The 24,160-nt window shown below is 42.6% G+C and overlaps 1 protein-coding gene across 1 annotated transcript in view; it reads left to right on the top strand.

Annotated features, from left to right (window-relative positions):
* LOC146809847 (cytosolic phospholipase A2 gamma-like) overlaps positions 1-24,160 on the top strand; it is a 780,602-nt gene that overhangs the window by 412,982 nt on the left and 343,460 nt on the right. The window contains exon 7 of the mRNA XM_085616715.1: positions 1,726-1,866. Coding sequence (XP_085472841.1) covers positions 1,726-1,866 — 141 coding nt within the window. The remainder of the gene's footprint in view (positions 1-1,725; positions 1,867-24,160) is intronic.

Raw genomic sequence — 24,160 nt, 5'->3', positions numbered from 1 at the left:
ATCTTACAACCCGTCATCATTTCTGTGACTGTTATTGATGCCGCTATCCCCAACCTCCGAGAGAATACTTGGCCGATTGGGTGCCAATATGTCTCTAATTCGGGGCAGGTTGCAAACATATGCGTAATGCTAGCCGCATTTAGGGGCATATCAACAACAACCGGCGATAATTATCTCTAAGCGCACTTAGTGCTAGGATAATTATCGCCGGCTAGCGTGAATTTTTATCGCTGAGATAGCGTGCTATTAGCAACGCTTATCTCAATAGCGATAAAAATCCTCACGCTAACAGGCTAACGTGAGATTATCGCTGGAAACCCAGCGATAATCTCACGTTACCTTGTTGATAGGGACAGACAAACTTAGCCATGATATCCTCCTTCCATAGGATATCATGGCTAAGTCAGAAAAATACCAGACGTAAAAAAGCAGGGTTAACCGCGGTTAGCGCTGCTTTTTTTGTCTCTAACAGGGTTAGCGACATTCTTGATAATAGGAGAAATGTCGCTTAGCGACATTTCTCCTATTATTTTACTCTGGAACGCCCCCTTTGCATCTCATTAGAGATGCAAGGGGAAGCGTAGAGTAAAAGGGTGCTAACATGCAAATTTGCATGTTAGCACCCTGTTGTTGATAGGGTGCTAGTTTTATCTCTCCTTTTTTGGCTTTTAAAGCCAAAAAAAACAGAGATAAAGCCCTTGTTGATATGCCCCATAGATCGCACCTAGGGCATTTTGTCCTACCACTACCCGAACCAATCCTGACCCATTTAGATATTTTTTCTGGCGTGTAATATAACAAACGTATAGTGCGTAATGGCTGCAGTCGCAGATTGACGGAATGTACTGATTTAGCAATAGTGTTCAGCGCTTGTTCTTTAGTAATAGATGTAACCTCTGACTCCAGCGCCTTGCTCCAACGCCCCGCCAGTCTTTCAGAATCATTTGGCCTAGAATTCTGAATATATTTATTCATTTGACTTATTACTAATTTTGTTTTCGTGCTATACAAGCATTCCCATACGTTTGAGCTAGTTGATTTTGTCAAGTTTAGATGGCTCACCAAATATTCCCTGATATGTAAGTATTTTAAAAACATATCATCAGGCAATTTGTACTGCATCTACAAATTATTAAAGGAAACAAAACCATTATAATCGTAGAGATCTCCTAGGCATGTAATCCCATATCTAATCCAGCGTTCATCTGAATTCAATTCTAAACATTCAAGATACTCATCCATGCATGCACAAGTGGCTAATAAGGGCATCGTTCAATGCCAATTGCGGCATGTTAACAAATTCTGTTCAAAGTTTGCCGTTGCGCATGCACATATAATAAACGGACATTCTTGCTCTGAATTTGATAAAATAAAACAAAATACGTTCACAGCTGGAGGGCGGGGATGGACTTGCATCCATGCCAGCCATCTTCAAAGACATTTTATCATATTTTAAGGCATCCCATTCAAAGATGGCCACATGTGCATTCATTCCCGGCGGCTGTCTACTGGGAAGTTGCACGGGTAAAGCCAAAGCCAATAGTTTTCATGGACAAGCTTTAATGTGTTTGCCAGTGCTTGCTGGAAGATTCAGTTAAGATGTGGTTAACGTTACATAGATGTTCCCTGAAGCTCTGATTAGAATTTACAATTCTAATTTTGATTTCACTTCGTTGGATTTATTTCAGACCCATGCCCACTACCTACTTTTGATATTTTCAACAGGTGTTTACTTTGAGAATACCCCTCACGTGTCTGGATATTCCCCCCAAGGGCCATTCGTGGAAACAACATACTTCAGGAGCCAGTTTGAAGATGGAAATTTAGTTAAGAGACAAGATGAGCCAAATCTGTGCTATTTGGAAGGTGAGTATGTAACCTACCTACTACAATGTGAGCCTGCACGTATTGTAAGGTGTGTATGGAAACGACATTGCTGAAGATTCATCTCTGCCCTGACTCCTGACACGTTTCTGTGACAAGTCTTTGCATTTCCATGTTGTGTGAGTTAAGTATTGGCATTCAAAGGAAAAGCAAAGAAGTCAGCCCATAGGGTTGTGAACCTGTGACATTCATGCATTGGTTGCCTCATCTTACCACCTGATATCTAATATGCTTTTAGACCACTGGGAATTGTTATAACATATTTCGAATTTTTTAAAGAAAGCACAAAGTCTGACACGGAAAACAAGAAAGATAAAAGCACACTGTAGTCTTATGTTTGTAAAAATAATATGTGCTCATTTATAGGGCTTCGATCCATCCAGTGTTTGTATTTGTGCAGGGAATCGGTGGAGCAGGAGCTCGCCACCGTAGAATGTTTGTGGGGAGTGTAAGTGTTGTCCCAGGAACTGCATGTGGGTATCTATATGATTGTGTGCAAGGGAATTAGTGTATGTGGGCTTGTTTGCGGGGACTTTAATTTCGTTTTAGTCTGGTTAATCATTTGTAGATTGCTTGTATTCACATCTAAGGATTATTTCTATATTTTCTACGCTTTAATTTAATTTTCGTCATTATTAATAGTCCAACAGTGTAGGTATAGCCTATAAGGCGGCGTTAGTGATCTCTTCATGTAAGGATTGTTTTTTAGAAACATCTCTCATGAATTTCCAGATTTTTCTTTAAATTCCGTCTGTTGTGTTTTTCTGCTAGCTCCTAGTTAAGCGGATCCGTTCTTACATATTGCTGGAAGGCTACCGAAGCCATCATGCTCACATAAATGGACACCTGCTGTTCGTATATGTAATGGAGACGGATCATTCTCCACATACACATAGGGGCAGATCAGCAGGAACGCGCCAGTTACTTTGCGTGACTTTAGGAACCCCTTGCGCCACCATGGATGCGCGGCATTTACAATGAGGCGCACCGTGGCGCAAGGCGAGACAGATGCGTGATGCATCTGTCAGCATATAGGTGACGCAGTGCTGGAGTCATGTTGCAAGAGCGACGCAACTCCAGCACTGCTCAGGGGCATCCTATACTTGCAATGCTGCGTCACTCCTTATGCCTGCTACAAGCAAGCGTAAGGTTTTGACGCAGCATGGACATAAAAGTGACTCTGTGAAATCTTGTAGATTTCACTGCGTCACTTTTACGGGGCTTCCTTGCGACGGAACACCCACCCTGCATACATTATACGTGACGCAGGCATAATGTAGAGCAGGGCTTTACAACGTGACGCATCTCACTAGATGTGTCACGTAAATCTGTTGCATAGTGGTGCATGGTTTACGACGCTGTTGCGTCACAGAAGTCACGCAACGGTGTCGTAAAGATGGCGCAAGAGGCTTGTAAATCTGCCCCATAGTATCTTATGTACCTGTGTATTTTATTGTTAGTGCTGCTTGGTATGGTGTGAGTGCGTGCATCTTTAAGAGTGAAGCTGACTTGTTTGCAGTCTCTCTGACACAAACACATGAGCAGAATGCCCACCCTGACTCTGGGTGGATCATCAATTGAAATACATGGTTCACGGTGGGTGTGACGGGAGAGTTTTGCCAAATATATTTGTCTGTGTTTTACTTACCTCTAACAATCTGATTACGGGAATCAGGGTCAATGTTCAAGACGTACTCAGAGACAGTGTCATAGAGATGCACGTGTAAAAGGAATCAAACGTCACACAGGTAGAAGGGTTGACAATAAGCAGTAGAAGTTATTAATGATTTCAATCTTACAATTATTTTGAGCAAATTGTTTTTTAGTTCCGGCCAGGAGTCTGCTTTACCTTTCACACCAATCTTTTGTTTCCATGCAAATGAGTACAGCATATTAATCGTAATTATGCACGAGAAATTAAGGCGCATTCCATCAGCCCTCTTTAGCCATTGTTTAGTTGCATTTTCAGTTACCTGTTGGATCAGTCCACAGAACAACATATGTACAATGGGACAGCCCTTGTATGCAACTGCTGTGTTTCAGTTTCATTCATGACTTTGATCCCCTCACAGAGCAGCTATTTGTTGATAGGGGTGTGAGGCAGTTGAATGACAGCATTTGCACGCATAGCTCAGTTTCCCTATTGAGAAATACTAGAGGCCAAGTACTTTCACACATGTGAGTATTGGCAGCTGTCCATGGAGGGATGGAGCATCGTGACGGCTTCTGTGGTGAAGTGTACGAACAAAAAGTCAGTTGCGTCAGTTTCCAGTTTGATTTCACTTCTATGTTTCTACACAACATCTCTTTAGCACTTTCTCTGGTGTACACTAGATATACAACTCACCAGTGGCGGCTCATTGAGGGAGTGCTGCGGGGCGGTGAGGTGGGGTGGGGGAGGGGCAGGATGGAGGGTAGTAAACTCCGGCATTCGGCGGTACAGAGTTAAGTAAATAAATAAAGAAAATAATTTACATTGCGCACGCTGCAACTACAACTCGGCGATGCAGTGCGCAAAATGTAAATTGTTTTATTGATTTATTTACTTACATTACTCCATACCGCCGTATGCCGGAGTTTACTACCCCCACCTTGCCCCTCCCCCGCCTCGCCCCACAGCACTCCCTCAGCGAGCCACCACTGTTCACATTCTCCTTGACATGTAGGGACACAAAACATTGCCCATCGTGGCTTTTCTTTTAAATACGTTTTTATTGAATATCAGAAGGCGATGTAATCCATAAAAAATAACAGTAATATAATGCTATACGTATTAAAACAATTACAAACATATGAGATGCATAGAAAAATAAAAACTAAATGTTTGTTTTAGGATAAAAGGGAAAAGAGGAAAATTGAGAAAAAGAAAATAGAGAAAGAGTAGAAGGAAAGGGAGATAGGTTGGGGAGAGGTGGGAGCAAGATAAAATAAATTGATGAGTGCAATGAAAGAAACATTGTAAAGGGTAGCCAATATACATCAGAAATAACTTTTTGATGTAAAGTAGAGGGGGATACAGTATGTGTTCTATGTTCATCATATACAGAATTCCACTATGTAAGTATGAATCATTTAGAAAAAAAATTCCAACAAGAAAGAATTACTTTAAAAGCAAATGTAATGAGATCTAATATTTGAGGTATACTAGAAAGGTGATTAATATTTGGTGCTATCGAACAGAGAAAAACATTCTGCTATGTAAACGGAATATTACATTGAAAAACTTTTAAACATTTACACTATAGACAAAAAAGCTTTAACAAGCCAACAGATGTATAACATGTGAACTATATTTAGAACAAGTCCAGAAAAGATGGGAAACAAAGGAGGCAAACTTAGCACCATGTTCTGGAGTAACAACAGCTGTAGGGTAGATAAAAAAAAGTAATTGTGCAATACAAAGGGCCTTAGAGTTTATGAATATTTTAATTCATAGTTTGTCCCAAAATTGAGATAGAGAAATCATTTCCCCATAACAGTTCCAGAGGGCTTTTTGCTCAAATGCAAGATGGCGCAAGTCGAGTCCCGTAAATAATATGCAGCTTTAGGATTGGTGCCATACAAAACATTATCAAGAGGAACAATTGGTATTGGTAATAATGATTTAAGGGTGACATTGTACTCGGAGAAAAAAGATTGAATTGAAAAGGAATTACATTTATATTCCTCTGAAAAGAAGTCAGGTACATTCTATTGGGTTTGTAAGTAACCAAAAGGGACAATGGTAGATAATGGTATTATCCCTCATAATTTGATACACTTTTTCTTCCTCTGTTTAAAATAGTGAGATCCATTATGTAATTTAAGATTTAAAAAATTCATTATATCAAGTGGAGGAGTACAAGAAACATTGTTGTAATGTACATTTATCACAGAATATTCTATGCACTCGAAAGTGGGAATATTTTAAAATGGATTTGTAGATATAAATAAATAATATCTGTAAATGAAAAATCATTAACTAAAGAGCATTCAGAAATAATGAAAGCACAGAACTGTCTGATTAAAAAAAAGAGGGATGAAAAGTTTCAAATATACCTCACCTCTTCAAATTTTGGGAGTTTGAGCTTAGAGAGAGCAACACATTGAATTTTATTATTCAATAGAAATGTTGTACAAATAGAGTCAAGTTGTTTAAAATAGAAGTAAGGAATTTTAAATGGTAACATGGAAATAGCGTATAGAATATAGGGTACAATCATCATTTTAACAGTGTTGAACCTTCCCCACCATGATAAATAGAGTGGGGACTAAGCTCGGAGTAATGTTTGTATTTTGTATTTTAACATAACAAAATTAAGACATAGTGCTTTTGGAATAGTAGAAGAGAACCAACATCCAAGGTATTTAAATTGGAAGGAGGGACACCATGTAAAGTTTGACAATGGAAAGCTAGGGGTAAACTCTTAGTATTCTTAAAATCAAGTTTATATCCTGAGACACTAGAGTATAAGGAGATTTATTGTATAACTGTATCCAGACAATCCGGAGGATTGGACATATTTATTAACCTACCATCCATGAATGAGACAGTTTAACTTCCAGTAAACTATATATGAAGCCATATATAAGTGTATTACAATAGATTCGTTCCAGGAAAGGTCACAAACATAAAACAAATTTTCAAAGGGTAAGAGGACAACCTTACTTGGTACCTCTATGTAAATAAAAGTAGGGAGAAAAAAAAACATTAAAATAATTTTATAAAAGAGATGCATTTTGGGTCAAAGCCAACCCAATGAATGGCAGTAAACATAAATTGCTAATTAATGAGGTTAAAGGCATTTTCACTATCGAGTGAGAGCGCTGCACGTGGACAGTTAGATTTTCCAGCATGAGTATCAATATTGGAGAACATTCTAGCATTATCAGCAGCAAGCCTTCCATTTATAAAGCCTGACTGTTGGGATTTAACAAGGATCGGAACAATAGATTATAATAAGGAGGCAAGAATCTTGGCAAAAATCTTGCAATCATAATTTATGAGTGATATAAAATTCTGGAATCTGCATTGATCCACAAACTTCCACCAACCAAGTATTTCCCTACTTCTCCCTTTAAAACCCTAACTCAGCTTGCACCTAAGGAAACCTAGCAAACCTGTACACATTTGACAACTAGACACCCAGGGGAATCCAGGATAGGGTGACTTGTGTGGCTCTCATGTGGTTCGTTTACACAGAATCTCTTGGAAGCCTCAAACAAAACCACATTTCCCTCATGTTTCTGTAATCGAAAGTTCTAGAACATGCATTGATTCACAAACTTCCACCAATCCTGTATTTCCCGAAATCTCCCTATAAAAATGGTACCTCACATGTGTGAGTAGACCCGGGACAAAAAACGTCCCGAAATGCAACATGTGCACATCACATTTATTCAGAGAAAACTGACCCTTATATTGCAATGTGTCTAGCTGTGGTTTTTGGACCCTAGCTCAGCTGGCACCTAGGGATACCTAGCGCTTCTGTACATTTCTAAAAGCTAGACATGCAGGGGATTCCAGGATGGGGTGACTTGTATGGCTTCCATCAGGTTCTGTTACCCAGAATCCCTTGCAAACCTCAAACTTTGTAAAAAACACATTTTCCTCAAGTTTCTGTAATGGAAAGTTCTGGAATCTGTGTGGATCCACAATCTTCCACTCACCCAGCATTCCCCAAAGTCTCCCGATAAAAACGGTACCTCACTGTGTGGGTAGGCCTAGTGCCCGTGAGAGGAAACAGCCCAAAACGCAACATGGTCACATCACATTTTTCCAGTGACAACTGACCCTTTTGTGCAATGTGCCTAGCTGTGGATTTTGAACCCTAGCTCCTAGGGGGCACCTAGGGGTACCTAGAAAACCTATACATTTTGGAAACCTAGACACGCAGGGGAATCCAGGATCGGGGGACTGGTGTGGCTCTCACCAGGTTCTCTTACCCAGAATCCCTTGCAAAGGTCAAACTGAAAAAAATATATATAAATTCCTTGCATTTATGTGATGGAAAGTTCTGGTATTTGCATGGATCCACAAACTTCCACCCACCAAGTATTCCCCAGAGTCTACCAATAAAAATTGTACCTCACTTGTGTGGGTAGGCCTAGTGCCCATGATAAGAAAGAGCCCAAAACAAAAAGTGGGCACATCACATTTTTCCAGTGAAAATGAGCCCCTTTTTTGCAACGTGCCTAGCTGTGGAAATTGAACACTAGCTCCAACGGCACCCAGAGACACTTAGCAAACCTATACATTTTTAAAAACTAGACCTGGTTTTGCAAGTGGGGTTCTCCTGGATTTTTGACCCTGGGCTCTGCGGGCATCTAGGGAAACCTCTCAAACCCAGACATTTCTGAAAACTAGACACCCACGGGAGTCGAGTGAGGTATGGCTTGCATGGATTACCAAAAATGTTCCTACCTATAATCCCCCACAAACCTCAAATTTAGCTGTAAAAATCACATTTTCCCATGTTTCTGTGTGTGAAATCTCTGGGCTCACCAGGCTGACATAAATTTCCCACCACCCAGCGTTCCCCTAGGACTAAATAGTACCTCACTGGTGTGGGTGGTCCAAGTACCCGCTGCAGGGAAGGGCCAAAAACGTATTGTATAGAAATTCTCGAAGTTTTATATAGCTCGAACTTGACCCGAAATCAGGTACCAGAGCGCTTTACATGAGCACCAGTTGCGTTACATGAGTACACATTCATTTTTGTTAGGCACGGGGAGATTAAGTGATTTGCCCATAATCACAGGCTGTTGGGCGTCTTTGAACTCAATCCCGGTCCCCCAGATTTGCAGTCCACCGCCCTAACCGTTAGGCTACATCCTCTCCCCAATTACAAAACGATCTGGTTTTCCAAGGCAGTCCCTGTGGGACCCCCTGAACAGGCCTAGGGTCTCAGGCTGTTTCTACCCTGCCTACCTTTCTTTTTTTCACATTTTTCCCTGTGACTCTGTTCAACCAAGTCACAAGATTGTTTCCTGGTTTGAATTGTTGGCAGCCAATCAGATCTCAGGCATGAGATCGGGAGGGTTCGCGGATCCACTGCGGCCTCTGTTGTATATCTGAGAAATCTTTAAATTTCTCAGGAACAACTGAATGGATTTATACCATTTAACAAAAAGTGCTTTCTGAACCAAGAGTAACCTTTTTGCCAAATTTGGTTTAATTCCGTTCAGCAGTTCGGGTTGTAGCCGTGTGTAAAGGTTCTATGGAATTTAACATGGAGAAAAGTCATTTTAGGACCCCCTCTTTTTTGTCACCCCGCTTGACAAATCACCCCTAAACTTTCAACACATCAGCTGAAGTGAGTGGCGCATTAGTTTAGAAAGTTTCGCAAAGATTTGTTATACAATGCCAAAGAAATTAGCAAATAAAAAAACACTTTTCCTATAGAAATTAGGTCCTAATTATATCTACCTACTGGTGACCGGAGTCGTAATTGTTGCCTATTTATTTTATGCAACTAACAAGCTCTAACAAAGCCAATAGAATTGGCTTGTGGGTGTAATGGTGCTTGTTGTATTATACCTGGATACCATGACAGAAGTAGCAAAATATCAGTCAGGCAGCACACTAAGTTAAGCACAGACGTGTTTAAAAGCCACGCCCTTAATTACATAGACCACACCTTTTTGAGAGGGGGTTAGCCAGTGTGCAGGAGTGTCGACCCACTGTCAATTTTGCAGCCATTTTATTTTCAATTTTTAAAAACATTTTTACCTGGGGGGGGGGGGGGGGGGTTACTCACGACCCCAGGGAAAGCCAAACTTTAAAATATATATATATATGATACTGGGGGTGGGGGGAGGAGGGGCGGCCCATTCCACATTGGTCGACCTCCCCCTCATGGCATCCCTGGTGTCTAGTGAGGTTTTCTGGCCATGGATCGCAGTGCTGCCATGATCCATGGCCAGGAAACCCTTTCAGGAAGGCCTCGTTTGAAAGGAGAGACCTGTTTTCACCTTCGGAGTTGAGAGCAGACTTGCCTGCAGCTTTTTTGGCTCTGGTGAGGAAAACTGTAATGTCAGAGTGTCTTGCGGCAGGCTGACATCATGAAGGGGTGAGAGGGGGGCGGGGAGAGATGCGGAAAGTGTTCCACGTCTTTCCATGGGGAGAAAAAAAAAACCTCTGGATCACAGGGGGCCCTCCCTGGTGTCAGCCAAAGGATGTGTGCCGCACCAGGGATGTAGTGCTTGCGTCAGCCAATGGCCGACACAAGCACCAAACTGGTTAATAGATCTAATAGTTTTGCACTCGTTTAGATTTTTAAAAATTTAGCAAGCTCTTTGCTAACTTTATTTTGACCACTGTAAAAGTTAGATGTGATTTTAGGCAGGCTATGACAGGCATTACCTGTGGCAAGTTTGTTAAGGTTTCATTTAGCTTTGATCAAGTCATGCAACAGGAATGATGATTTTGTAGTATAGTAAGCATGTTCAGGTGTCTAAATTTGCCACCAATAGTAGAACATATTGAACATTTAAAACTTTGTTTTTCTTTGCTGTCTAATCAGTGGTGAAGGCCCAAAAGGAACATTAAATGTATCCAAATTATAGGCAATAGAGTTATAATGAGGATTATTAAAATTAAAATAAAGACATTGGCTTCATGAATAAACTGAGGATTTGATGACATGGAGTTACTGAATCGTCATCTACCAGTTTTTGGGTCAGTTTTGAAAATATGTAGGAATGCCAATACAGGAGTATGATCAAATAAGAAAATGGGTCAAATTTCCGTAAATTGTAGAGTGAGGATTAAGGATTTAGTGGCTACAATATGATAAGTTCTAGACATTGTATTATGTGGCTACAATATGATCAGTTCTAGACATTGTATTATGGACATTAGGTAAAAAAAGAAAATTCCAGTTCATCTGGGGTATAAGCCCTCAAGACATGGAACAGAGATCTAAAAGTAATTGCTGATTGGAATCCTTTGTGTGATTTGTCTGGCTTAAACTTATATGTGAGGAGATTCAAATGTTAATTCATATCACCAGCCATAATGGCATTAGAATTGGAGCTATTGGTAAGTTCTCCTAAATGGAGTGCCAAAATTCAGGATCTGATTTGAAAGGACCATAAACATGAAAGAAAAGTAATAGGTTTGTTTTCAATATTGGCACTGACCAACATCCAACATCCAACAGTATCAAATATAGTGGAAATAGCATGTATTTTTAAAGTTTTATGACAACGGATATCAACCCATTTACCAACCCATTGTCTCTTCAATTTAACAGATTTAGAAGCAATACAATTTGTTTCTTGTGGAAAATAAACTTTGGAATGAAGTTTAAATAAATGAGAAAGTACATTTTGTCACTTAACTGAAGGTACAAGTCCACAAACATTCCACAAGACAATGTTAAACATATGGTGGACATGGGAATAGAAATAGAGGAACAGGGATGACACACAGTATAAACAGGAGAGAAAACAAAAGAACATCTTCAATTATGGGTAACCTATAAGGGAAATAAAGGAGGTTAAATAGTAGAGAAGCACCTACTGAATACATAGAAGAAAAGAGGAAGAAAGAAAAGACAAAATGCATAGGTAAATAGAGGAAAGAGCAGATCAACGATTAGCATCCAGATCTGAGGAAACAACTGGTCAGATGTGATACAAGATGTGTCAAAACAATAAGAAAATTGTATTGTAATTGCATTTATAAAGAGCTTACTACCCCTGACGAGGTGTCAAAGTGCTTTTTCTGCGGGTAGCATGCTAATCCGGAACCCATAAAGGATTAGTGTTGAATTAGTATAGTTAAATATAAAAGTAATTTAAGTGGTGGATAGGTTAGTCAGTTATTTGGATTCAGAAGGATAGCAGAGGGATAGAAGAAGGAAAAAGGTTTGCATTTATATATCACTTGTTAGTTATCCCTGATGGGGTGTTGAAGAGCTTTTTTTGGCGAGTAGCACGCTACTCCGGAACCCGTTATTGGTTATATCCACCGAAAAGTCTCTAAGGAGACATAGAACATCCTTCGTATCCCTGAGGTAAGACAGTGATTCTTTAACGATTGGCCGAAGGAACCAGTCGCAAAATTGTGACAAAGGCTCCAAGGCTGACCCTATTCCAGACACGATTGGTCTACCTGGTGGGGTCATCCGGTCGTGTCTGGAATAGGGTCAGCCTTGGAACCTTTGTCACAATTTTGCGACTGGTTCCTTCGGCCAATCGTTGACGGCGGATATAACCAATGACTGGTTTATAACAATGGACATAGAAGCTCTTTACACGAGCATACCACAAAGACGGACCTTGGAAGTTGTGGAAAACATCATCCTCAACAGGGAGTGGGATTTTGTAACCCCACAACACTTCGTGATGGAATGTGCGGAACTGGCCCTTACTGAGAATTTCTTTGAATTCGAGAAGGTCATCTACCATCAAATCACGGGAACTTCGATGGGCAGCACCTTCGCCCCTAGTATGGCCTGCCTTTACGTTCAACAATTCGAGGACGACTTCATCCATAGCCCACACAATCCATTCTTACAACACATTAAGATTTGTAAACGTTATATAGACGACGTTTTAATAGTGTGGAATGGAACTGAAGAGGATGCGACAAGATTTTTCCAATGGGTCAACACCAAAGATAGACACCTCAGATTCACACACACAATCAACAAAAATCATGCAGTCTTCCTAGACCTAGACATCACAATGACCAACGAAGGGATAACAACCAAGGTGCACAACAAGCCCACCGATAGAAATAGCTTACTCTTATATGAGAGTCACCATCCCAAGGCCCTGAGACAAAATCTACCGGTAGGACAATTCCTTCGCGCTAGAAGAAACTGCTCCGATATTGACACCTTCGAAGAACAGGCAGTCCAACTAGAAATGAAACTCCTTGACCGCCACTACCCTAAAAAGATGGTGCGAAGGGCCAAGAAACGAGCAAGAAACAATCCAAGGGAAGCGCTACTGGAGAATGTGGTAAAAGAGAACACCGAAAGAACAGTGTGTGTCACCACGTTCACTCCTGCCTCCAACACAGTACAAAATATCATTAGAAAAAGATGGCATATCTTGAACAGCGCCGGAAAACAGTGGGAACCCCCACTGTTTGCATACAAACGCAATAAAAGCCTGCGAGATGAACTAGTACACGCCAGAATGCCAACCACAGATGGCACTGAACAACAGAGGCTTTGGGACCAACCACGCGTGGTGGGCCACTTTTCATGTGGTGGGTGTACATCTTGCAACCTTACCAATAACACGAAAGAAGTAAACATAGGTACCGGAAAACCATGGCAACTACGAACATTCAGCAACTGCAATATCGAGAATGTTGTTTACCTAATAACATGCCCATGCGGCCTCCAGTATGTAGGCATGACAACAAGAAAAATCAGAATTCGCATTAACGAACACTGCAGCACCATCAGATGTAAGAAAACAAACACCAAATTGACACGTCATTTTCTGGAAAAACATCATAATGACACTGACCTTCGATGGACCATCCTTGAAGTGATGAATAAAAGCAAATTTGACCTCTCAAAAGCCCTACACATGAGGGAACAATGGTGGGTCTATCGCCTGCGGTCCCACGAGAAGGGCCTCAACTATGACATCCCATGGCTACAATTGGGAAGATGATAACTGGCCTAGAGATCCACACTTCCCACGATCACACCTCCAGGCCCCCCCCAAGAATCTGCATTTCAGAGTGGCCACAAGTATGACTCAGAACACCTCAGTCACCCTGCTCTGCCCACCCCTTTAGTATAACACCAACACTTGTACCTAGTACGCAGGTTTTCTCTTCTCCCATGACGCCAACGCGTCACCCTTAACACTCCATTAACTTGGCTGAACGAACCGTAAGAGCTGCAAAGAATACCATCAAGCACTACGGCTTGAACACTGTTGTAGTACACATGCGCCCCCTGGGTATCCTTTATTCTGAGATTCCCCCCTCGCATTTTCAAACACAATCTTCACAGACAGTCACGCCGACAACACATGTCCTGAATTCCCTTGTCTTGCCTTCGTGCAGCACCCGCATTACCCGGGCAACAAAGCACGCGCCCCCCCTCCGCATGCTATACCATGACCACACAATAACAGGTGACACCTACATCTTGGGTTACACCCCCAGCCTGTCAAGCCTAACCCTCCTTACGTCACTCTGTATTCGTACTCCACGAGCGATTCCAAGCCTTATCACTGCGGAACACCTGTGTTAACCTGGGCAACCATAGACGCGCTCCACCACACGCTCCACCACACCCACACGTCTACACGTGACACCACCATCTTGGGTGCGTCCACAGCCAGTCAAGCCCTCCTTGCCGGCATCACCCCTTATTTGGGCATTTGCCGCTCTACGAGCAACACCATTGGCCTCGCGCCTCAGCCATTTTGAAACCAGGCATCTCGCGGTACTCTCTCTACCCGTGTCCGCTCACTACACCGGAAACCACACACCGGGAGCCACTCTCCTGGCTCAATCACTCAGCGCTGCTTCCAGTTAATCTACGACCGCACTATAAAAGCACCGGCCCAACGTACTCACTTTAACATCCGGGAGGACCGGGAGCAGCAGCCTAGGACGAACGAGGGATTCTTTCCTGAGACAGTAAGAGTGCGAATGAAGTGAATGCTTTAACAGGATCCACCGATCCGTTTTTGTGTGAATGTGTGTGTTTTGCGTACGTATTTGGAGACCTCACTCTTACACGTTGATTCATGCAAATGTTGGTTTACATTCTCTCCTTCCAGAACGAACAGGAGTTTCCCCTCCTCTCCCCCCATGGGGCAAGTAGTTTTTGCAACTAGGATAAGACTCATGAGAGCCATCCCATTCTCATTATTCTCTATCTGCATGTGTACACACATAGAGTGTCACAAGTCACGTGAATAGTCACTCACTTAAAGGAACCTACGCATGCGCTGTTTCTTTTTGTTCTTCAATTTATTGTTTTCCTGACCCAGTTCTACAGTTTCAAATATATATTTTGATTATTTATCTCTCTATCTAGGCTTGACGTTTGGAAGCCATTTAGCAAGTGGAGTGTGGCCTTTGCCACACCCGCACAGTGGTACTTTCTTGCCACCAGTTGGTAAGAACGGAGCCCCCCTGTTTATACTTAGGTCCTGATGAATGCCTTGGACCCACATGGGCCGACACGGCAGAAACATGTTGACCATTCACGAGACGGTTAGGGGACACTAAACACCCCACTCACCGTCCTATGCTTGTTATTAGCTACATTAAAACTGATTTTCTGGTAACTATAATGATTTTTAACTCCACATATCTTTTCACGGGCCCCCACTCTTTAGCTTAGAAGTGCATCCCTGTCGTCAGGTGTATGCCCGCCCTCTATCAAACGAAGGTTTTAGAGGGCGAGGACTGGCCGATGATGAAGCATGACACCAGGTGGTGTGTGAGACCAGTCCATCACTTTTTGTGAGATGTCCTCACTCACAATGGTTTTGTAACTGTAGTAGGGTCATTTTTCACTAGGAGCAGCTTGCTGTGCTAAACATTTAGTTTTGGAGGCCGCTAGCTCCTAGAACTTCACGCCTCCTGTTCCCTCCTCCACACGTTGTGGAGTTCCCTTGTGATTACACTTCACACTCACATACCAGGACTTCAACCTTGGGGTAAACCCTCTCCCTCCACCTCTCATCTAGAGTCAGTAGAGTGTCCCTCCCACCACTAGGACTATGAACCCCTGTGCCAGTTTCCCCATTCTCCTCAGGGACACTGTGCACTACTGGAGCTACCTCATATCCGTGTACCTCCTGGTGTATGTTAACCCCCTCCTTCAAGTCAGGCGCCAGATCTCTAGGTGTGTGTACTACTCTCCCAGCACTAGAAAACTCTATATTGCTGCCACCATCTGAGCTGGATTCCACCTCCAACTCAGCAAAGCTCACTTTCTGAGCTTCACACATTTCTTGTTGCTGGGCTGAGGCACTAAAGCCTCTCGATCTCTAAATCAATCTCCATCCTTCCCAACTCATGCTCCATTTCCATTTTCTTTTCTTCTAGGGCCAAGTTCCTAATTTGCAATTCAATTTTCTACTGCCCGTTTAATTTGAGCGTGGTCAGCTCCAATTAATGCATCCCACACTCTTTTCTATCTGCCAGCTCCTCTGGAGACAGACTCTTAACAGAAACACTGCTACTGGAAGGGGAAGGGGTTCTCCTTCCTCTTGGGCCCACTGTCCCTTCCAGCTGCTCCTCTGCATTATCATCATCAGTGGCATTCCTTGCTTCTACCCAGGCCCTCAGCGCATTGTAGAACGCTGCCTTATTTTTACATCCAGTAGTGTTACCATTGAATTTCTTGAAGAAGAACTTCAGCTGTGCTACTTTGTAGCTTTCCAGTTTCTCTTCTTCCCACTCCCACTCATTATCAACAGAGACTACAGATTCTGCTCTCTCCATCATGATCAAACTTGGCAATACTCAAAAAATAGAAAGTCCCAAAAAGAAATCTACCAACAAGTATGTGGTCGCGTTTTGGTCTGCATTCACTAGTAGTGTTCACCAATCACTGTACATGAGTCACAAATGCAAGTCCAGAATCCTCACCGCTGACCACCAATGATAGACTTGGGGGTCTCTAGTTGGCACAGGTATGCACTTGTGACAAATAGGGAGCCTCGCCTCTAGTCAGGGGAAGGGGGTAGACGCCTAAAATAACCCCTGCTCACTCCCTTGATAGCTTGGCACGAGCGGACAGACTTATCTCAGAGGCAGTGTGTAAAGCATTTGTGAACACATACAGTAATCAAGTGAAAACACTACAGATGGACTCCACACATGTTTTATATAAAAAATAATTATTCTTTATATAGATTTACCTCAAGACCATAAACGACAGAAATCCACAATACTGTTACTTTAAGATGGTAGAATTTAGCTTACTTCTCTTTAGTTCTTAGATGCGACACTTTAAGTCAATGTACCTTTAGATGCGACACACAGGGCAACGAAAGTGTTGCAACGATGTTGATGCGATGAAAGTTTGGTGCAAAGAAATAAAGACGTGAAGATCTTCCAGATGCGGCACGCTTCTCCAATGTTGTGAAAGGACTCGATTCGATGCGTCAGCTGCAGCGGCGACACCACTTTATGCGATGTGACGACAGCGGCTTTGGCGGCGACACTCTTCTCCGACGTTGCGAGACACTTCCGCTCAATGCGACAACTGCAGCTGCGACACCCTTTACGTGATGCAACTACAACAGTTCCGACGGCTGCACGCTTCTCCGTGGATGCAAGGTGCTTTTCTTGATGCGGTGCAATGCGACAACTACAGCGGCATCATCCAAGATGCGACGGCAGCGGCTGCGACGGTGACACGCTTCTTCCTCGATGCAAGACCCTTCTCTTGGGTTACATGGATCGTTCTCACGACCCCACACGTCACTGCCGATTCAGGCAGCTATTCCCCCCTCTGCACATTACCACCCATTTTCACTACTCCTGGGGTGGTATTCTACAATGTTGCCTGTGTCTTTATTTGTATTTTCATTCTACCCCTCCTCATCCAGTGGGCCCGTTCAAGTGGTAGGGTCGTCTCTCCTTCACCTATGAGGCCTTCTGTCCTACTCTCCTGAGGTAAGACTTACTTGTGATTCTTCGCTGACCTACCCTCTCGTAGGCATCGAACAGGGTTAACCTCACAGGTCTTAGAGGACTGTTTTAACTTTTCCCCTCACGTTAGTTCATTTTAACTTTGTCTTTTACTAATCATTGTTATATCAGACTAGAAACCTTTTGCCTCTAGCACGGGCATGATGCCCACCATTATTTTTGTAGGATAGTTTTACCTTTACCAGTGACTGATGGTACTATTTTCCTCCTCTCCCTTGCCCTCTCCATTTTTGTCGCCATCTTCCTAGGCGGTGTCACTCTACAAGAACCCTAATTAGGGACTTGAACTAATTTGGGGTAGATCCCATTCCCTTAACTGACGGACAGAGGTCATTACACATATAGATCTACCTTCGGTCCGGAAGAAGTGTCGCTCTATCTCGGAGCAATAAAGACACAAAACATGTTGACCTCAGTCAACTATAAGCTACTCTAATACCTTGACTCATTGCCGTAGCCCCACTGTTTTTACCTAGTCCCAGCCCCGACACCCCAATAAAAGAATCACCAGGGCTAGGGCCTATTTTAATCACCTGCCTACATATACTAGGAGTCAGCGAATTCCCCTACTTACACACAAACTTCACATATGGCGTTCTTAGATCAGAAGATCTCCGCTAAAGATGCCACCAGGCTCGTTGGACATTGCAGCGCCGGTCCGACGAGGAGTTTCCAATGATGAAGCCTGACACCCTAACAGGTGTGTGAGGCCATTACGATCTGAAATACAGATCTCCCCCCGAGACAACAAAATTACAGGCAGTTAGTGATATTTATCATCTCGGCCTCTAGTTAGAAACTGTTTCCTTTTGATGAACCAAGTATACTTTAGGGAGCACAGGAACAGGACCTCTTTAAATAACCAGCTCTTTCGTCCCCCACTTGATTATACGTGTTGTTTCTTGTTTATACAAAGTACTAATAGCTTCATTGTTGTAAATGGAAATGTAGTAGGTATGTTTTTTTGTCAAATATACTGTGGGTTACTGGCACTGATGACCTTGATGTAATGTTTGCTATATGTGTTGGTATACTGTTTATGATTATAATACATGAATAGATGGTAGTGGCAGAAATGTATTTGCGTGACCACTAAGGTGGCATTTCTTAAATAGTGATGTTAAATCCAAATTTGCCAGCAAAGAGAATTTATCATTACCATTCTAATGATGTGAAACATGACAGAGCTTCTCCTTCTCAATCAGGAATTACAGCTTAAAAGTGTCATAAAGAATTTCCAATGTTATCCTATGAGAGGAGTAGGTCTCACAGTGGTGAACAATGAATTGAGTTCTTTTTCACGACCACGGCATGCACAAAATAAAGAATGTCGTACCTTTTACTTACAGAGCATCCTGCCCTATGGCCTTTCTAGAGCCTACCTTGGGGTGACGTCTGTGTAATAAAAGGGGAGTTCAAGGCTTGACAAGGGTCTCTAAATTCCAAGTTGGCAAGGCAGTACATTTGTACAAATAGGCTTTGCAGTGACAGGTCTGAGACATGATTAGAGGGCTACTTGTGTGGGTGACACAGTCAGTGCTGGAGGCCTTCTAGTAGCATTCAATTTTCAGGCCCTGGGCAAAGGTAGTACACTTGACTAGACATTTAAAAATAAATTAAGTATCTCAATTGTGGATAAACCAGTGTTGCAGTGTTTACGGAAGAAGCATGTACATTAGCACTGTTCAGCAGTGGTAAAGTGCTCAGAGTCCTAAGGCCAACAAGAAGAAACAGCAAAAAGAAGAGGTAAGCAGACAAAAAAAAGTTTATGGGGAGACCAACGCAAGGAGTACAGGTCTAGCACAGCCAGAGTGAGCCTGGAACCTAAAGAGGTGTCCAACCAGTCGTGGACATGTAGTTGTGGTGGTAAATGTGCCCTGATGGCCAAAACCAAAAATGAGGATTTAGACAAGAGGAGACAGGCACCAACCTGCTCGCCTATCCGGCCGAAGTACAGTGCAGTTCAGATTGACTTCACAGTTTCTCCCACCATGCTCTTGTATGCAGCAGCAAATTCTTTCCAGTGGTCCTTTGCCAAAGTGGTATATGACCTTGGGGAACTGTATTTGCCTACAGCTCTCTGCCTTGTTCTGCTGGAGAATTTTGACTTCCTTTTTAGTGAGTAAAGGCTGTTCTCCTGTCTGCCCACCACCGCTGCACTAACAGGTGAACCATAAAAACCCATAGTGATCCCACCCACCAGATTACAAGTGTAGCCATGGCAGGCAGGCGGTGCTGTGGGAGTGTCTCGCCAGTAGGCTGTTAGGCCTATATAGGAGCCTTAACAGCAGACACCGTGACAGCACCTGCAGCATGTTTCTGCATTGTGTGACATGCAGGCCACTCAGTGCAGGCACTGGGGATGCAATTCCAGAAGACCACAACATCTGCCCACCTGCATGCACCCCCAGGCCTAGTAGTGGCAGTTAGGGCCCCTTTTCCTCAATGTCTGCCACCCTTTGCATTGCAGCCTCACAGCCACAAAAAGGGTGGTGGAAATAAAAGTTTGAATATGCTCAGCTGAGCTGCAGTGACACCGCTAGCATTTTTCTGCCCATTTACAAACCGCCGGCACTGCAGGAGCCTTGATCCCAGCAGAGCCGGCGGTCTCACGGGGGTCTGACAGTCGCTTATGATATGGCGGGAGGGCCACCAGCGTGGCAGTGGTTGGACTGCCACCATGAATAAGTGGTCCTGTGGACTGCCGTACTTGTCATAAAGTCCTAAGTCTGAACATAGAAATCTTCACCACTGCTCCGACCCAAGGCCATCTGACGATGCAGCTCTCTCCTTCTCGAACCCTCTTGTTGCCTTGCCCCAATGAACTTTAACTTCTCAGGGCATTTTCTTCAAGGCTGTTTCTAAGTTTGAAGGTAAGCGCTGACTGGGCCCATTCTACTTCTTGTATCAGAACCGACACCACCACAGTCGGCCTTAAATTTTGACTTCGACCTGGTCTTGCATGATTAGATGTCCACAATTGGCGCTTTGATCATTTAGGTGCTAATTTTAATTAAAAGTTCACAACTCCGGTTCCACTGATTGAATTTTGTTTTTTTGGGTATAAAGTAATTTAGTACAATTTCCTCTATTTTTCTAAATTAATTTGGAACTTCTCTTATGTTGTGTGTTCACGTTATTACTGTTTGTGTGCTGCAGAAATGCTTTTGACTAATTGCCTGTCAGTTAAGCCTGATTGCTTTTTGTGCAAAGCTACCCATGGTTAAGTGCAGGTTAATTTAGTGACATTTTGTGGTTCATTCTGCAAGGGATTTGGGCTGTTGCTTGACCAGGGCTCATATCCAAGTCAGCCAGCAACCTAATTTATCACAGGGTTTGTGGCTTGTGTCTGTAAACACTCTTCTCCTCTACCAGCATGTCCCTCTTTTCTTTGCATTGCCTATAGGTCAAAGGGCTATTATCACCAGTTATCAAATTACCTCACCATCAGATGCTATTCTCTACCTTATGAAGCCTAAGGGTCTTCATTATACCTGCCTCTTTCAGTTCAGATACCATCTGCCAAGATAAAGACAGAAGTGACATCATCACAATCTGACTGTTGTTTGTAATCAGATGTGACAAACCTCAATGTCTGTCATCCAGAAGTTATTGCAAGTAGAGCATAAACAACAGTTAGAGGCTTGTGGATAGGGGAAGATCGGAGGAAAGGCATAGGAGTATCATTGGTAATAAAAGTATGCCCCCACACTGCTGAGGACTGACACCTGCCTCACACTGAATTCCAAAGGGTATGGCTGCTCGGTAGTTTACACAATATCTTAATCCTTATTTAAATCCTCTCCTAATATGACCTTGAGGTAGCGTGCTGAGATGTAGTTCCTAAATCATATAAATCTGAGACATCATTAATATTGCATAATTTGTGCTGTAAGTAATTACATTAAGTCTACTGATAACAGAGATTGGCATTCTTGTCCTGCAGTTGTTAACAGCCATGTTTAATTTGTTAAATTTGTAATCTCTTTTTCATGATTTGACACCCACAATGAGACATAATGTGCAATATCTCCTTGTGTCCTCCTTTATAATTTAAGTATTATGTGTTATTTTCTTTATTTCTATGCTCAGAAAAATTAAATTACCATTTGTTTGTGTTTTCTCACTTCATTCCTGTGGATTTGTTATTAAGAGACACTCAACATTAATCCTTGTTTCGGAGCATCAGATTTTCTTTTCACTTGAGGGCAAGATTGTCTATTTATTGATTCCTGTGTTATCATTAGATTGTTTCTTATCTGATTGTTACTGATTTAGATGCAGCTCGTCATCATCATCATCATAGTAATGGGAGGCCCATTGGTTAGCCATGCACTCCAGAAGTGCCTGGTATAGTATAATTCATGTGGTGATTATATTTGTAAAAATCAACAACGGAAGAGTGTGTCCATCAGGTATGAACAAGTGCAGAAGGATGTAAAAAACGTGAATCACTATGTTTTAAAAGAACCCTCACTCACCAACCTAGTTGGTGACATGCTTCATCATTGGGTTCCCACCGGAGAGACCGAATGTCTCCCCGGTGTGCTGCGAAGCCTGAAGTACAGCGGAGCTGGTTTTTTGTGTGTGGATGCAGTGCAAAGGGTGATAGTGTAGGTTAAAATATGTCACAGTTTCAACCAATAAGGAATTTTAATAGTGGTAAACCGGACACAATTAAAAACAATGTGGTGGACGTTAGAAAACTGGTGATAATTGGGCCAGCTACGTCCTAAATCTGGTGCAAAGTGATCAAAGTGGTCGACATGTTTCTGCTTCTGGCGTTATTACATGAAGCATTCTTCAGGACCTAGTGTGAGGCCACCACGGCGGTATACGCGCACTAAGGCGTACCCTAACCTGTGGGGTCTAGAACCGCTTTAGACTTACGGTCAAAATAAGGTAACCCTTCAGGAATTTCTGAGAGCTTTAGTTCTGTTGAGGCAAAATTGAAAAACAAAACAGAACAAACAAACAGTGATTCACACAATACATATATAATTTCACAGAAAACAGGCTTTAGGCTAATTACACACATTATGTGAATGGATTTCATGCACACACATGGTGAAACTTTCCAATTAATCTGAACCTACGGGAAACTCACTCGTATCAGCCCGTGTCCATAAAGGAAATATCATGTGGTGCTCATGAGCGCTATAACTAATCGTGCCGGAAAGTGCTACACCCTGGTAGGGGGTGATTACGGCAAAACAGCCTGAATAAATCGCCATCACACTGATGGTCAGCACTGCACTCTGGCTGACTTCTGGGAGGCGGGGAAAAAAATCAATTAAGTAATGCTTGGTTTGAGATGGAGATGCGAGGAATTATCGTATTGGTCGGTGAACATCAAGAAAACCGTTAACGGTGCTTACGTGATGTTCGGATCAATTTCACTACATGAGTCCGGGTGGGAGGCGGGACCTATAGTCACACTCTGGACAAGGAGTGAAAAGAATAAAAAGAGATCAAAAACTTACATGGTTGAAGTAAAGGTATGGAACTCAGCACAGCAGAACCTTTACTTACTACTCCAAGGTCACCAGCCCTCTGCAAACCTACTTGGCCCTCCTACGGACTCGGATGTTAACGTCCGGACCGAGGGAGATGTAAAAGTAGTATGCGTCTCCCAATTGGGAGGCGTAACGTCATCACGCCTGTCACGTGAGACGGTGAAGCGGAAGGGGATGACTAGACTGCTAACTTTCAGAAGACTGGGAAATTCCTTCCACGGCTTCCGGGGGAATCGCCAAGCTCCAAGAGGTTTGGATCGGTGCCAATGGATTCTCAATGTTACGGTGGAGTAAAAAGCCGATCATAATTCAGGAAAAAAGGCTTTACACATAATACTAGTTATGCGCATTGGAATCACGCATAGAATTATATGCCAGGGGCGCGAGATTGTGTTAGCGGTAAACGCCCATATGGGTTTTCAGAACGGTTCAGAGGGAAGGGTACCTATTCCTGAGGTAAAAAGATATCTGCTACATACTCATTCGTATAGCAACGTGGTTAAGTCTTGAATAGTGGGTGGTATTTACAATGCGACTAATTTAGTGTAAAAAGGACTCTCAAAGAGATTAGATTTCCACATAATCATAATTATGCGCATTTTGCAAGACAGATTTTTAGAATCAGGTGTAGATGTTTATGCCCGAGGCATTGATTAAAAGTGAATGCCACTGCCTAATGGGTGTTCAGGACAGATCAAAGGGAGAAGAAAGACCTGTTGTTGACATGGAAAGGCATCTGCAACAAACTCATTTAAACAACAGCGTGGTAATGTCTTAAAAAGTAGGTAGTATACCGTAGAGTGACTAATTAAATGTTTATTTCTTTAACATTTATCTTTTTAACACTGTGCCCCATGGGATATTATCGTTGAAACCCGTAGTGTGACTAGACAGGCGATAGATCCAACGCTGCTCTTTTTCGAACAGAATGTTAGTTGCCCTAATCCCTGGTCTGATTTGTTCAATTATAGTCCAGGTCAAATCGTCAGGGGTGTGTTTAAGAGCTACATAGTGTTCTGTCATTTTCGTGATACTTCTCCCACAGCGGATTGTGCTTCTATGTTCAACAATACGTTGTTTGATTTTGCGTGTGGTCATACCAACGTATCTGATCCCACAC

Source organism: Triturus cristatus, chromosome 7 (genome assembly GCF_964204655.1).
Source record: "Triturus cristatus chromosome 7, aTriCri1.1, whole genome shotgun sequence".
Lineage (NCBI taxonomy): Eukaryota > Metazoa > Chordata > Amphibia > Caudata > Salamandridae > Triturus > Triturus cristatus.
Note: the sequence above shows the minus strand (reverse complement) of the source record. Positions and strands in the feature narration are given on the sequence as shown.